At 43.1% G+C, this 16,443-nt stretch overlaps 1 protein-coding gene across 8 annotated transcripts in view; it reads left to right on the top strand.

Annotated features, from left to right (window-relative positions):
* The window catches only part of Osbpl6 (oxysterol binding protein like 6), a 185,374-nt gene that overhangs the window by 119,851 nt on the left and 49,080 nt on the right, over positions 1-16,443 (top strand). For 7 of the 8 annotated variants that reach the window (XM_028762941.1, XM_028762945.1, XM_028762943.1 and 4 more), the window contains exons 4-8: positions 5,868-5,960; positions 11,842-11,964; positions 14,218-14,271; positions 15,335-15,448; positions 15,556-15,726. In XM_028762941.1, coding sequence (XP_028618774.1) covers positions 5,868-5,960; positions 11,842-11,964; positions 14,218-14,271; positions 15,335-15,448; positions 15,556-15,726 — 555 coding nt within the window. Of the gene's footprint in view, positions 1-5,867; positions 5,961-6,626; positions 7,243-11,841; positions 11,965-14,217; positions 14,272-15,334; positions 15,449-15,555; positions 15,727-16,443 lie in introns of those variants that run through there. The other variant, XM_028762946.1, reaches the window with a different exon arrangement.

Here is a 16,443-nt window from a genome sequence, read left to right as displayed (position 1 = left end):
TAATTGTGACAGTTTAAGATTGTAGATTAACTCTGGTGTCCTTTCCCAGCCACTCAGGACTGTTGGTCTGATTTTCTTTTGAAACAGTCTTTTATAGCCTAGGCTGGCTTCCACGTTGCTATGTAGCCATGTTGCTATGTAACTCGTGTTGCTCAGTGTCTAGAATGCGGAGTTGAGTCCTGAACTGAGCAGTGTATTCTGGTTCTCTGTTCTTAAGCCTCTGTCCCTTTGTAGTCAACTGTGTCTCAGCTGTCAGTGTAATACAGTGTACAATACAGGGTACAATACATTTACAATACAGGGTACAATATAGGGTACAATACATTTACAATACCGGGTACAATACAGGGTACAATACAGTGTACAATACAGGGTACAATACAGGGTATAATACAGTGTACAATACAGGGTACAATACAGGATACAATACAGTGTACAATACAGGGTACAATACAGTGTACAATACAGGGTACAATATAGAGTACAATACAGGGTACAATACAGTGTACAATACAGGGTACAATACAGGGTACAATACAGGGTACAATATAGGGTACAATACAGGGTACAATACAGTGTACAATACAATTCAGTGATGTTTACAAGCAGCATTTCTTTTTCATGAAGCTTTAATTTATTTCTATGTGTGTGAGTGTTTTGCCTGTCTGTAAGTATGGGTGTTGTGTGTGTGCCTGGTACCTGTACTGGCCAGAAAAGAGAGCATAGGATCCCTCGGAACTGGAATTACAGATGCTTGTGAACCACCCACTGGGTCCTGGGTCCTCAGCAAGAACAAGTGCTCTTAACTGCTGAGCCACTTCTCAGCCCCACAGGCTGTATTTCTTGGGATGAAGGGCTTCCAAACAGGCTAAGTGAAGTCTGGAGGTGATAATTCACAGACACACTTCCCTTTCCATGCATGAGGCCAGGCTGTGCTAACATCACTTTTCTCCCCTTGGGCTCTCCCTCTGTCCTATGGGAACTTTTCTGGACACTGTTCCTCAGACTTTCAAGTTTGAGTTTAGCAGAGACCTTATGGTCACTTAACTGTCACTTAACAGACTGCTGCTTTCTCAGTGCAGGCCAGACAGTTGCTGGTCACTTGGTCAGTGTGGCCTTGTGGTTTTGGTGACTCTAATACACTGGTTCTCAACCTGTGTATTGTGACCCCTTTTAGGGTCAAATGACTCCTTCCACTGGGGTCACCTAAGACCATTGGAAAACACAGATATTTACTTTATGATTCATAACAGTAACAAAATTACAGTTATAAAGTAGCAACGAAAATAATTCTGTTGGTTGGGGGAGGGGGCGATCACCACAACGTGAGGAACTGTATTAAAGGTTGAGAACCACCATTAGAAAGGTTGCAGACCTCTGGTCTAATGCTTTATGTTATTGCAATGAAAAGTGTTCCTTGGAGTAAATTGATTAAGATGACAGTAGGCAAACACTTGAGCCTTTTCCACTTCAGGCATTCAGGTGGCTGCAGCATCCTCAGTCCACTGCTGCTGTTGGCTTCCCTTTGTGAGTGTGTGTGGCATTTGCCTCCATTCATATTGATAGCTTGCACCGTGAACTCTGATGCATTGGTCATGCTGTGGTCCTGACTAGCGTTACTGGGTTGTCTAACTAATAAGATGGCACAGTTGCAGGCATCGTTCTATTTCCAGAGGAATGTGTGAGCTTCCTAACTGATGGTGTAATGTTTACAGCTGGATAGTTGCTACCATTGAGTGTCGGCTGTGTGCCAGTGTCTGGGCAGCAATTTGTATACTCTAAGTGACAACTTTGTGTCCTACAAGAGACCCATTATCTCTGTCCTACAGGTGGACGACTTGAAGCCGAGCCCGGTTAGTGGTTTTGTCGGGCACTTGGTAAACAGAATGAGTGTAGCATCCTGATCTAAAAATGTTACGACACTTGCTCAGTGTCATAGTCTGTGGTCCCACAGCTAAAGCCAGCCGAGTTCTCAAAATTAGAAACTGGAAATTACACAACCTCAAGGTTAATTTCAGGATTGTCCAAGAAATTAACCTTGGGGTTGTGTGATATTTCTCAGTTCCGTGACCTTTCTCTTTTTATTTTACTCATGTCGACTTCGGAACCTGGGGAACGCTGTGGTGGAGGGAGCCCGCCATGTGTTGTCTGTGGGGCGGGGTTATGTCTTTGGGCGGGGTTATGTCTTTGAAATTGATATAACTTATATCACCCAGCATTAGCATTAATGTCAGTAGAAGATAATATTTAAAAGCCTGGGCCCCTGTATCAAATCTCAATTAACATTCCAACCCCAGTGCTTACAGACCACACCTCTCTGTCTCCCTGTCCTCACTATCCAATTAGCCATAAAATAAGTTTGTCAATGTACAAAGGCTTGAGGACATGTAAACAGATAATCCATGTAAAGGTTGGGGTTGGCGATGTGGTAGGCACACATGGGAATTCGCTTCTGGTTGGTGGCGGCACTACCTAATTAGGTTACTAATAGCACCGACGTACTGTGGTGTGCTAAACTACACCACACTTAGAGGAAGAGTCAAGTCTAGTATCAGAAGAATAATGAAACTCTTTTGAGATTTCTAACTTATTTAGATACTTTCCTTCGAAATTATCTTGTATAAATTGTAAATATAAATTTACCTTAGAGGGACTGAGGAGACAGCAATCCCAGCACAAGGACCCTGAATCCTGGCCCCAACATTCGTGTAGAAGGATGGGCTGGTGTACTTTATGTGCTTGTAAACCCAGCCCCTGGGGATGAGGCAGGTGGATTCCTGGGACGGGTTGATCACCAGCCCAGCCTACCTGGTGATATCAGTTGCAGAGAGAGACTTTGTCTCAAAAAACAGGATTGGTATTCTGAGGAATTATTCTAAGGATGAGCTCTGGCTTTCACAGGCACACACACACACACACACACACACACACACACACACCATAATGGTGATAGTTTTGGTCAACTTGACATAAACTGGGTAATCTGCGAAGAATCCTCCTCCATTGAGGGATTGGCTCTATCAGATTGGCCTGTGGACTTGTCTGTGGGGGCGTTTGGTTAATTTCTAATTGATATAACAGGGCTCAGCCCACTTTGGGGCATGCCACCCCATGGACAGCTGCTCCTGGGGTACATTGGAAAGCAAACTAAGCAATCCATGGGGAGCAAGCCAGTAAGCGGTGTTGTTCCACGGTCTCTACCTCAGTTTCTGCCTCCAGGTTCCTGCTTCAGTTCTTGCCCTGATTTCCCTCAAGGATGGACATGGAAATATAAGCCAAATAGATCCTTTCCTCTCTAAGTTGATTTTAGGCAGTGAGTTCACGGCAAAAGAGCAGCAAATAAGAACAGAGAGCCAGGGAAGCAATTCAGTGGCGTTAACATTCAGAAAGCAGTGGTCTGCTTGTCTTTATTAGTGCCCTGAACTGGGACGAAAAGAGAGACTATACAGGAATTTGTAGCCACAGCCTAAAGTATTCCCAGATAAAGATAAAAATCGCTTTTGTATCTTTGAAATAAAATTGACAAGAAGCCCTGATCAGCAGCCCTTTGGAGTCTTGCTTTTCCCCTGGGTGAGTTGCCCTGAGCTGCTCAGCTCTTATGCAGAGACTCATTGTCTGTTTATTGACAAATGGAGGAAACCAAAGGACAGTCATGTGGGCAGATTTCCTCCTGCTGCCCAGGAGGTAATGAGACCTGTGAACTCTAGCCTAAAGAGCAGACTCACCAGACTGAAGAGCTACAGAGAAGGCTGTGTTCAAGCATCTCGACCTGAGCTCCGGATGCATCAGGTCCTTTTGAGCAGGGAGAAGAGGGCATGGGTAAGTACCCCCTCCTCTGTGTGTTCTAAGTGCCTGAGGAGGCTGGGGGTGATGCTTAGGGGTTAAGTCCTTTCCTCATGTTCACCAGGCCTGGGTCGCATCAGCTACACAAACAAATGAGAGAGCACGCTGACACACACACACACACACACAGGACCTAGAAATTAAGTTGTAATTTTAGGATATGAGAGGAAGCTTTATTCTTTTTAAAGAATAATGAATGTGCTTATGTAACCCTCTATTTGTGTTGCTTATATAACGTGCTTAACACCTTCAATGGAGTGTGTGTTTCCCTGACATCATGCAAGGAGGTGAGAGCAGTGAGCTGGTGAAGGAAAGAGGAGACATGATAGCAAAAGCAGTGATCTTAGAAGAAACTATAGGACAAGATCTAACTTTGTAACTGCAGACTTAAGGACAAATCTGATGTTTCCCAGCTGACCCGAGCCTTCCATCCAGTAAACAAGAGGTGGGGATTTAAGAGTTAAATTCATTAGATGCTGTCAGATGATCTGTTGTAGTAGAGGTCTAACTTTTCACAGTTCCAGAAGAAGCTATTTAAACATCCAGCCCCGCGACAGGGCTCTAAAAAGTAATCAGAAAACACTGAAGAAATGATTTTTTTAAAGAACCCTTTTCCCCCTTTTGTGGTGCTGGGAATCAAATCAAGGCTTTCATGCATGCTAAACACACATTCTTCCACTGACCTACCACAAGGCTGTTTGGGTTTCGGTATGGTGAAATGGTGATTCTAAGCACAAATGAGCCAGCCCCCCCCCCTCCAGGAAGCAGTCTAGCAGGAGTCTGAGACTAGGCATATAATTCTCAACATCCATAGCAGCTCACACTAAGGACATGCCATTCGAGACTTTTCCCTTATGATAATGAACATGTATGAATGCAAACCTGAAGGATATGCTTCTTGTTTTGAAAGGAAATGTGAATTTAAAGCCAATTCTGGATATTGAGTTGGGTTAGTTTTATTCTAGGATAAACAGTGGCGTTTAGGTCCCGATAAGGTGCAAATTACAGAATGGGTGTCTGTATGAGACATATTGGTTTCTTAATATACTGGAGGTTAAAGAAAATAGCCTACTTCAGAATTCAGTTACCAATAACAATACTTGGTGCCAGTTGGTTGTTTTATCAATTATGCTTTCATATTTCAATAATGCACATGTATGGTAATAAAATGACTTATTACTGAGTCAGCAAATGTTTTTTATGGTCGCTTATGCCTCAAAAAAAATCAACAAAATGTGAAGCTAGATTCTTTCCTCATTTTAATATGTACTGTATTGTACATGTAGTGAATATTCAAAAAGAATAAAGTTCTCACTTTTCATGATATTCCCAAAGTCAAGTAGAGAAGAAACAGATACAAGTTCTCCATGCCAAGCACACCAGAGGCGGTTTTCCAGATGCTGAGACTGAGTTGCATGGTGTTTCACCCTTCTGGTCCACAAAACAGAGTCAACATCTTAGCAGTCCGCTGCTATCTATAGACACTGAACTCAATGTGTATTACACTTTATGCCAAAATGATCTGTGTGTGTGTGTTGACGTGGAAATTGGAGAATCTAGTTTCCCCTCCCTGCTCAAATGGCTTGAGTTAATTCTTCATGCCCTGCCTGCCTGCTTATATGCTACATAGTTGCCAAAGTCAAATTTCTCTGCAGTCTTTGTGCTTCTGACCACATTAGAGGGCAATGAAGGGGAGTTGGTGATGTAGATACGTGTTTGTCTGTCATCAGATATATTCAGTGTTTTTCTGTGTCCTATAGGGTTTTTTCCCCCCAGATATACTCCTATGATTTCTTCTGTAAGGTCAAACCCAGAGCTCTGGAAGAGGTTCAGCAGCAAACCTGCAAGAAGAAAAACCTGTGCCAGTGTTATTTTCCTCCACACTGCTGCTGTGCTTGGCCTCCACGGCGCTTGCCGTCTCCTGGCAGCTCACTCTTCTGCTGGGCTCCTCATGATCTTTTTCCTGTGTTCACTGATGTGAGAAATGGGGCTCTAACCCTAGCTGGGTTTCTGATCATTTGCAGAGCATCCACGTTTTGGAGAGAACTGCTTCATCCAGCACGGAGCCCTCTGTCAGTCGGCAGTTGCTAGAGCCGGAGCCCATCCCCCTCTCCAAGGTCAGTGACAGAGTGTGATTTCTCCCCCAGCTAGCCCAGTGCCTACTCTGGGGCCAAATGAACTGTGAATAACTTTGACACTTGACTCTCATAAGGTAGCGGTGATGCCAACTGCAGGGCTTCTCTGCTGCTTTTCCTACTTCCCTCCTAGAGAGTGTTTCCTGCCTTATATGAGGGGAGAAGAAAAAGAAATACATTTTCCTTGGATTTCCACGGTTAAATGTGAAGCTCTAAAAGCATTTTTAAGGGGAAAAAATAAGGGAAAACATTATTATCTCCTCTTAGAGAGATGAGCAGATAATCCTATGACAAATTAATGTAGGGAAGAAAAAAACATGAGGTCCAGCAATTGTATTATTGCTGTGTCGTGCATAGTAGGCACTATACAAAATGCTCGAGTACATCATCACATTTAATACAATTTTCATAAGTCGTTCCCTGATACATATGTATTTATTACATTTAGTGAATCTGGAGATTCCGAGTTAGCAGTTTGCCCTAAGTTGAAAGAGCTATTACGTGGCAGGGGGACGTACAAGGTAGATGTGCCCCTTTCTGTAACCTGGGCTGTCCATCTCTGCGTCATCTCTAAGGTCCAGTGGTACCCACACCAAGTGGCCATCACATATTGTGACTTCTGGTCTCCATCTAGTGTCTACCTTCCAGCAGTGACTCCAGGGAGAGCAGTACAGATTAAGGGTCTTTCTGTATCACGAAAGCCAGAGTTCCTTCCTCGTCAGCCTGTTCTCACTCAGACATGGAAAGCTTCCAAAGTTATTTATGTCTAAAATGCAAAATTTCTTCAAGAAGATAGACCCCCCTGCGCATCCCCACCCCTTTGATGTGTTCAGTGGGGTCATTGAGCTGGTCCCCTGATGGGAAAACTCTCAGAGAGACCACATCTTTATTTCCTAAAGATGATTAGTTATAAATGTGTGATCCTGACCCTTTGCTTTGTCTAACTTTTGAGAAAAGAACGTGCTTCTGTACTTCTCTATTATTACGGACATGTACACTTGTGCGTTTTATACCTTAAAGATGGTACTAGCTACAGAATTTATTCTGTCAGGCAGGAGTAGAGGAAAAGAATTGTTAAACTACAAAAATAATTTAGAGGGTAGCTGGAGAGATGACCTAACAGTTAAGAGTGCTTGCTACTCTTACGGAAGACAACTGACTGTAATTCCAGCTCCAGGCCATCATGTTAATCATCTGTGGACACCTGCACATAAGTGGCGTGCATACACGCAATTAAAAATAAAAACAAACTCTTAATCTCTTACCCTCTTACTCTTCCCTCTCTGTTCTTTCTCCTCCCATTCCCCTTCCCCATCCTCCACACGTATGCGGCTGATCTCTATTCCTCTCTCTCTCTCTCTCTCTTTCTCTCTCTCTCTCTCTCTCTCTCCCTTTCTTTGTCTCTACTCCCTCCTCAACTCCCCCATGCCCTAAATAAACTCTATTCCAAATAAATAAATAAATAAATAAATAAATAAATAAATAGCCAAATTAAAAAAAATAACTTAGAAAGAAAAAGGACAGACCTCCATTTGACCGATAAGTAGATACTACATACTTGGTCGATATAATTGTCATATCACTTTGAAGCATCTCTCCTCTGTTGCTAGTGAAAAGTTCAGACAATACATAGATGAGGGTATGACAGAAAAGCTAACATTTACTGAACACTTATTTTGTGTTGTGGATTCTCCCGGCCAGCCTCCAGATCATTAGAGTGGGTACTGATTTTCTCATTTTCCATAGACTTCCAGCATACAGGTCTAATCTTCTCCCTACAGCTTGCCGGCTCACACAAGCTGAGGTGTAGGCCTAGTGACTCAACAGAGGGTCCTGGCTAGGAATCCTGACAGCATTCACTACCCCATTGCTTCTGTGGCTTCCCATTGAAATCCTGCTATGGGACTAATACACCTTTCGTTTTTGCATTAGTAGATGTGGACAAATCTTGGGGTCTCATAAAATGAGTTCGTGTGTACACCCAGGTACCACTGCATCTCACCACTTCAGACTATTTTGTAAAAAGCACAGGTTTCCTAGGTGCTAGTTGGTAGGAGGACTTTGAACAAAGGCATTCCTTTGGCTTAGGATCCCTTTAAATTCTTTGATGTTTTAAGCTCCTGAGGCACTTTTACCAAGCCCACCCCACCCATTGACTATCTTGTACTTTTTATACTCTGAAGGCATTCATTACAAGATACAAAATTGATTCCCTCAGGCAGGAGTAGACTTCTAGTCCATGAAAAGGGAAGAATTATTCAGCTATAAGAGAATTATTAAACTATAATTTAGCAGGTGGCTGGGGAGATGGCTCAGCGGTTAAGAGCGCTGATATTGGTCAAGTACCGACATCATGTCTTTAGGGCTCTTGTTTCTGTTTCTGTATTAAGTAGACCTAGGAAGGGCAGAGACTCTCCTGAGTTAAAAATAAATACTGGCCGGGCGGTGGTGGCGCACGCCATTAATCCCAGCACTTGGGAGGCAGAGACAGGTGGATTTCTGAGTTCGAGGCCAGCCTGGTCTCCAGAGTGAGTTCCAGGACAGCCAGGGCTACACAGAGAAACCCCATCTCGAAAAACCAAAAATAAATAAATAAATAAATACTGATTGGAATTTCAGGAAAAATACACTCTTTGATTTTTTTTTTTTTGGAAGTTATTTCATCTCCTTACGATGCACCGAGTTCACTAAGCAAGAAGGAGGAATTTCAGCATCATGGAAAACAGAATGCAGAGGGAGCTGTCTCGTGTGGAGATGGGTTGTTTCCTTTCCTACATATTTTATTTGCAACCTTATCATCCATCAGCATTTATAATTGAAATAGGTAGAGCTATTATTTGCCATGCTTTTATCCTTTGCCCCTTTGTCAGCCTGTCTAATTGTTAGAACTGAGTCGGGATTCTGTTCTGTCTCTTTCGCTGGACGCAGGAGTATTGCATCTGAGTAAATGGCACTGGCAGTTCAGAGTGCAGCATTTCACTTAGGGAACAAATTTTTACTTTTGGCCTGTTCTGCCTTACCTCTCTCCTGTTCTCCAGTCCTTCTCCCCCTAAAAGGAAAGAAAACCACTCTAACAGAACAGAAATAAGAAGTGGTAGCTGCAAAGAGATGAGTTTGTGTTGTCCCTGACTTTAATTAGTAAGGGGGAAAAATTATACTTGTTACTAAATGGTTCCATTTATGCCATATAGAAATTCTTCATTGGGGGAGGGAGGGAAAGGGAGAGGGAAGGAGAAAAGGGAGGGGCAAGGGAGGTGACTATCTTTTTAAATAAAATGTAGCTAGAAATATCTTTAAACACAACTTACATGTCACTAAGAACAGGCATCCAATGACTATATACACACATATAGGAAGTTACTCTCTCTTAATTTCTTAATTGTGTCTATCATTTTTATGGAGAAGTTGCTATTCCTATGGGAGCTGAAAGCCAGAGGTCCTTGATGGTGTGTGTGAGAACTTACTCTGTTCTTGTATGGTCTTTACACTGTTCATAAGTGGGATTCTGCTCCCGAGTTGCAACCTCGTATTAAGAAAGGATGCCAGATCCTCCATGTGCTCCCTGGGGTCGTGTGACAGCAACATATGTGCTTGTATCAGTCAAAAGCCATGATGTTCTGTAGAGCCCGAAGCTGTCTCACCAGAAACACTCTTATATTTAAATAACAGATCAACTGTAGCATTCTTTGTTGTGTTATTTTGGGACAGGCTCTCACTGTGTGGGTCTATCCTGCCTGGAACTTGCTATGTAGAAGAGGCTGTCCTGGAACTCACAGAGATCCACCTGCCTCTGCCTCCCAAGTGCTGAAGTAAAGGCGTGTGCCACCACATGCAGCTCAGGTCAGTTACAGTTTCTGGCAGAATTCTCTTCAAGCAGAAAACCCCATCTTGAGCTATTGCATATACTTCATAGAATGTATAATGTTGCCAAAGAGACACACACAGGTCATTTCTGTAAGATTCATAGCTCATTCCTCAGCAGTGACTGTGGATATAAGGAAATGGCTCTCCTGAGGTGGGATTGGATTTGTAGGATGCCTGCTTGGTGCTGGATTTAGGCTTTTCAGAGAGACAGGACCATCTCTGCATTTTATCTCCTGATAAAAGAGAAAAATCTACCCTAGATATCCATATTTTTTCACTTAGCATAGATTAGACTTGGCCCCAAAGCAAGCAGCTTTTAGGATGAAGAAAAAAGGGAGAAAGAGATGGTGGCTTCAGCCCTCTTCACGTGAGCCATGTTCCACATCAATGACTGATAATAGCACCTCCTCCCTGAGACTCTCAGAGCCTCCCAGCTGCAAAGTTGGGTCTACCTTGAAATACAGCCTCTATCTGGTCTCATTCTGCCCTTCCTTAGGGATCAAAATGAAAGTCTTTTCAGAATGCAAGTACCCAGTGAGCTGGGCGTGGGACGCCATACAGCGAGCCTGTCCTGATCGGCAGGGCGTGTCCACCTTTCTGAAGCTGAGGCTGCAGAGCTGCTTACATGGAAAGATTTTTTTCCATCCCCTCACAAAAGTTTTGTGAGAGAAGTGAGAAACTTTTTTCTGTTAAAAGGACACATGGTAGTTCTGGGTGCCATGCCAAAGTTCTCGAATCAGGGATGGCAGGAATATTGCTAGATCTGTGATCACCTAGACCAGTGGTTCTCAACCTCCCTAACGCTACAACCATTTAATACAGTTCCTCATGTTGTGGTGATTCCCAACCACAAGATTATGTTGTTGCTACTTCATAACTAACTTTGCTATTGATATGAATCATAAAGTAAACATCTGATATGTGATCCCAGTGAAAGAGTTGTTTCAACCTCTCAGGGGTAGAGAACCGCTGCTCTAGAGCATGTGGGCCCGTAGCAATCATCTGGTCATGGGATTTTTCCAGCCCAGCCAGGGTCAAGAGTCAAGTAGATTTGTCAAAAGGAGTGGAGTGGTGACCACCATGGCAAACTGAAGACCAGCACTGTTTGCTTCTTAAGTTCGGTGTCACCAAGAGCTTATAAGCTAGCAGAAAACTTGTTTTTTTTTTTTAAGTTGAAAAATCATCTGATTTGTAAATGCTAATGATTTTAAGAAATTAGTAGCATATATGAACAAAACATGTTATCTAACAGAAGGGTGAGACCCTAGAACCAAAATCTTTTTTTATATATTGTTTATTATTGAGTTTTATTCTTAATGTTGGGAAGATTGAATCTAGGGCCTTTCTAAGCGTATACCTGACCAATGATCTAGGACCCAGCTCCATTCTTAGCCTCATAGCTTCGCTCTTCCCAGGGGCTCCCCAGGGAATGTGTCTTCTTGAAAGCCTGGACTTCTCAGCTGTTGAGTGAGGCTTGGGTGCACACTTGGAGAGGCCCAGGGCTGTTGTTGAATGAAACAGGACCACAGCACTGCTAGGGCTCTGTGCTAACAGCCCCTCATGTTCTGCATCAGACCTCTGCAACCTTTCTGCCTGTACACAGAAAGCCTGGTCGACACACTGACTGAACAGTTGTCACCAGATCTCTAATTTTAAAACTTTAAAGCGCCACTATGCTCCAGGATCATCTCGGGGCAGGAGGGGGAATACATTTTAAACATTCTGAATGCAGGAAATCAAAATCCCGTTCTACTGCCGAGCAGAGTGTCCCCAGTGTGCCTCTTGAGGACTCTGTGTGCCTCCAGGTCTACCTGGGAGACTCCTAGGAGCTTCACTTGAAAGTCCATGGCTTGTTTTGATGCTCCAATTAGCTCTAGAATGTCACTCATCTTGATGGTGGGCTAAGCGTGGCATCAAAGGTGACTTTCTGCCTAAGAACCTTCTTAAGTGTGTATCATTAAGCACAGAAAATAAATGATTTGTTTTTCTTTTCTCTCAGGAAGCTGACAGCTGGGAAATTATAGAAGGGCTGAAAATAGGCCAAACCAATGTCCAGAAACCAGACAGGCACGAGGGATTTATGCTGAAGAAGAGAAAATGGCCTTTAAAGGGCTGGCACAAGGTATTGTCATAATCAGATTGAGTCTGAGACCATCAGCATAGAGGTCTTAATTAGGTGGGAACCAAAGGTCACTTGAGATTGTGAGTGTGAGATCTTGTCTCTAAGACAAAATGAAAACAAATAAAAACCCAGGAGGGAGGAGGAGACAGAAGACTGGAGGAGGCAAGAGAGGAGGAGAAGTGAAAACGAATTCTGTGGCTCTGGTGAGAAAGATGTCTTCCATCCCCAGTAGAACCTTTTTTGTTAGGCCCCTTTGTGACTCTCCCATCATTGCAAGAGCAACTTCCTGCATTCACCACCTCTGCTGACAAAAATCATCTCAGATTAGAAGGATTTGTTAACCAAAGGCTTGGGTAATGGCCACCCAGTGGCTTAAAGCAGACAAGCTATGCATTACAACATCCTTAAAGAAATGGACAGACCGGAAATGCTGCTCCAACCTGTCTCCAGAGAATAAAGTCAGTCCAAGGGGCTTCCACTAATACATCATTCCCTTGTATCCCCTCAGCCCATACTTGGTCCTCCAATACCAAGGACTGCCCCTCATTCACCATTCTTTAGACTTGGATTTTTTCCAGCAAGCAATTCTTCCTAGGCCCGCCTCTTTTTCCACCATCTTTTCATCATCCCCTCAATAGCCTTATTTACCTCTTTCCTGTGACATCTGGAAGTTATTCCTGGCTAAACTTTTCTAATAGAAACTTAAAATGGGGGAAAGCAGGCCAAAACCACATTTTCAAAAATGTATAGCTAGGTTCAGTTTAACACTCTGATTCCTGCTACAGCAAAATGGTTGTGGACTGACATCCTTCTGGACTGTAAATATTTAACATGAACAGTAAGAGAACAATCCCCAGTGCCTTTCTTCCTTTCCCTAACACCACCACATATTGATTAAGCATCAGCCCATATGAATTCCCAAGTCACAAGTGATTGAGTTGTTTTCATAATGTAGAATTTTTTGATTCTGACAGCTACCTGTTGTTTTCAAAAGTCCCAAACAAAAGGATTACAGTGGCCCTTTGTGAGTTCTAGGCAGAATGGCTTCGGGGGCCTGATATCCTGCTGTCTCAGCAGCTATGTGTTCATACATCCCATGGACACCATCCAGCAGAGTAAATTTGAGCTACAGAAGGACTTTCTGCATGTGCAGAGCTAGAAGCAGGGCCCATGGTGTGGCTGGCTCCTGAGAGCTGTTTGGCTTTTTTTTTTTTTTGAGTGGCCCACAGAAGAAAGCCAATATTAGAGAGGTCTTCAGTCTTTGTGATGAAAAATGACAAACCCACTTACACTTAACGAGGTAGCCCCAAGGCAGACAATTACCTGGCCACCCTCCTTTTTAGTTTCTTATTTTAAAAACATATTTGTGTTTATTCCTTGAGAATTTCATACATGCATACAGTGTATTCTGATCATATTCACCATATCTTTCTCAGTTTCTCCCAGAGTGCCTCAGCGCACCCTCTTATCAACTTCATAGCCGTTTCAGTTTCAGTGTATGTGTATTTCACTGGGCTCACTTAGCATTGTCACGTGCATTCGTTGGGGCCATTCACCAGAACATGAACAACTTGCCGATAACCACATCCCCAAGGAAAAAGAACAAATGTCCCTTCCCTGGTAGCCACCAACTACCAGGTAGGGGTGGGGCCCTTTATTCTTTATGTAGCTTGGAAACCATATTTAATCTCCTTTCCTAATAGAACACAAGCCTATTGCCAAGGAGAAATAAGTGCATATTGCCAAGGTCACTTAAGCCTTGTGGGTAATTTCTTAGCAGTGGATCTGGTGTGATGGCATCTGTAATGGCTATGAGAATTTTTAGAAAGTATCCATGGGTGTCCAGGGAAAAGTCAGGGGTTTAGTTCCGGGGTGAACACTTCCCTGTAGAATAGTGTAGAAGTGTTTACGGGATTGCCGTGACCTCTCCGGGTTTGGTTTGTTGGTTTTTTTTTTTCACCTTTATAATGCCCTAATGCAGTTTGGTCAGGAAGCATAAGTAAGCTGCAGGTCCTTGTGAAGACAAACTGTGGAGAAAAGACTTCATCCCTGGCGTGTGTAAAAGCACCCTACTAGAACTCTGACCCACTTACCTCACTTCCTGTGACTGATTGTAGCCAGATGCCCTGAATCGGTGTATCAGAACCATCAAACACGTTTAACTGCTGATGCCAAGTGACTTGCGACCCACACTTGTGAATGCTTTGTGTGATTCAGAGAACAAACAGTAACTGGGGTGTTTGCTTCTTGCAGCGCTTTTTTGTCCTGGATAACGGAATGTTAAAGTATTCAAAGGCACCACTTGATGTAAGTAGCTCTCAGGGCGTGTTCCACAGATTGATGTAGAATTGTGCTTGAAGTGAGTAAACACTGCAGCCGTGCACACTCTGTGCCATGGCTACCAGCTTTCTGCATGTCTGTGCCTGTGATGTTCAACAAGCTACCGACTCTGCATGTTCTAGAGAAGGTATGCTTTATGCTTATACTCAAGATAGCGTAAAATCTCAAAGTGGCACATGAATATTTAACTATTTTTTAAAGCAGAAGCTTCAACCTAAAAGTGACACATTAATAAAATCACCCTTTCTCTCTCAGAGAAAAAAAAAATCATGCTTTTTTTTTTCCTTTTCACCTTGTAATAAATTCCATGATCTTTGCTTTTTGAGATTTAAAGCCCTCCTTGTTCTTGTCCAAAAGAAACAAAAAAAAAAAAAACCAGTCTTTTGTACTTAATTTGTGTTTCCTTCACTTTTTTATCTTGAAAACCCCAACTCATTGAAACTATTCCAAACTGCTTTGCTTAATATCTAAGTAGTAGTTTGCATGCAAATATCAAAGTTTCTTCCTTCCTACCATGTGATGTAGGAAGATAACTAAGGGCTTAGACTACATTTTGTCCACCCTTCTGTCATGAAAATAGCTATGTCCTTGCTCAGCCGAGGACAGCCAGAAGAAGGGGCTGGCTGATCCCTGATCTCTGGTCTCAGCTGCCCAGTTCTTCCCCAGCAGCTGTCATCCAGCTGATTCATGGGTATTCTGGGTCACGGTTCAAAAGTTGACTTCAGTTATTTTGGAAATCCTTGGCATTGCCTTATGGAGGAGATAGAAGCTAAGCAATCTGGAATTAGGAAGATCTGACATTACTAGCTGTACCCCGAATCAGAGTAAGATGAACAATGTTGCATGCTGAAATTGATGTGAAGCCATGGCAGATCCAACTGTTCTTAGCGCTCAACTGTTTTCTCTTAATTAAAAAGAATGTAGTCACCCACTTTGCATAGGTCAGTTACCTTGAGCTCATTTTAGCTTGTAGCAGAAACACACCTATCCATACACCCTTCCAACATGTTCACTGATCTGTTGATTTCAGATTCAAAAAGGGAAGGTCCATGGGAGCATAGATGTCGGACTGTCTGTCATGTCGATTAAAAAGAAAGCTCGGAGAATAGACCTTGACACGGAGGAACACATCTATCATTTGAAGGTGAAATTGTTTTCAGCATCTGGCATTAGCAGGGGATGTGATTTACCCGCACCAGTGGCAGACAGGAGACTATTTCCACAGCTGTCTTCCATTGCTCCCTGTTCCAGGTGAAATCCCAGGACTGGTTTGATGCTTGGGTCTCCAAACTGCGCCATCACAGGTTATACCGTCAGAATGAGATTGTGAGATCACCGAGAGATGCCAGCTTCCACATATTTCCTGCAACTTCGACAGCGGAGTCCTCCCCAGCTGCTAATGTCTCTGTCGTGGATGGAAAGGTATGACTTTGCTTGCGCTGAAAGAAGTCAGCCTGGAAATTACTTAGACAGTCATCTGTGCACATCCCTCTGTCTCCTTTGAAAACACCAGAAGGAGAGGTTTGCTTTTGTGATCTTACACCCAGAAAACAAGTGATATTGTCACTAGTGTTAAACCCAAAGATGAGACAGATGTGCGAATCACCAAGAGAGTTTCTTTGTGATAAATGGACAGCATCATTCTTGTGTGGCTTTTTAGAAATATTGGGAGCAAACATTTGTTTAATCCGCATCTGGGAATTCTTGGGTAGTAATAAAGTGACCCCAAAGTTCTGAAAATGAAACTTATTTTCTTGCATTGAGCTGCAATGTATACATGATCCAGAGCTATAATGTATACATACATGACTGGCTTCCCCCTGGAGTGAATGCAAATCAGCTGGAGAGGCAACAGCGGTATCAATGGTGTTCCAGTGAGCAAGTATATTAGGTATATGACAGTCATTCATCTCGAATGGGTCACATAGCCAAGTTCAGACACTGTGTTTGCATGTATACAAGTGACATAGCCATCCCAGGATCTGACCGCATACCTGCTTCCAAAATCAGCCCCTCCTTTCATTAAGCCAAGGACCAGACAAAAGGTGCTGCAGATCCTTAGGATGTAATAAGATTCACAGTCTGTGCTGCAGAGAAGCTGGAGGTGTTTCTTGTCTGAAAGTCAAGGTTAGGAGAACA

Source organism: Grammomys surdaster, unplaced genomic scaffold (assembly GCF_004785775.1).
Source record: "Grammomys surdaster isolate TR1022 unplaced genomic scaffold, NIH_TR_1.0 136, whole genome shotgun sequence".
NCBI classification, from domain to species: domain Eukaryota; kingdom Metazoa; phylum Chordata; class Mammalia; order Rodentia; family Muridae; genus Grammomys; species Grammomys surdaster.
The sequence above is the reverse complement of the archived record's forward strand: the minus strand, read 5'-3'. Positions and strand labels throughout refer to the sequence as shown.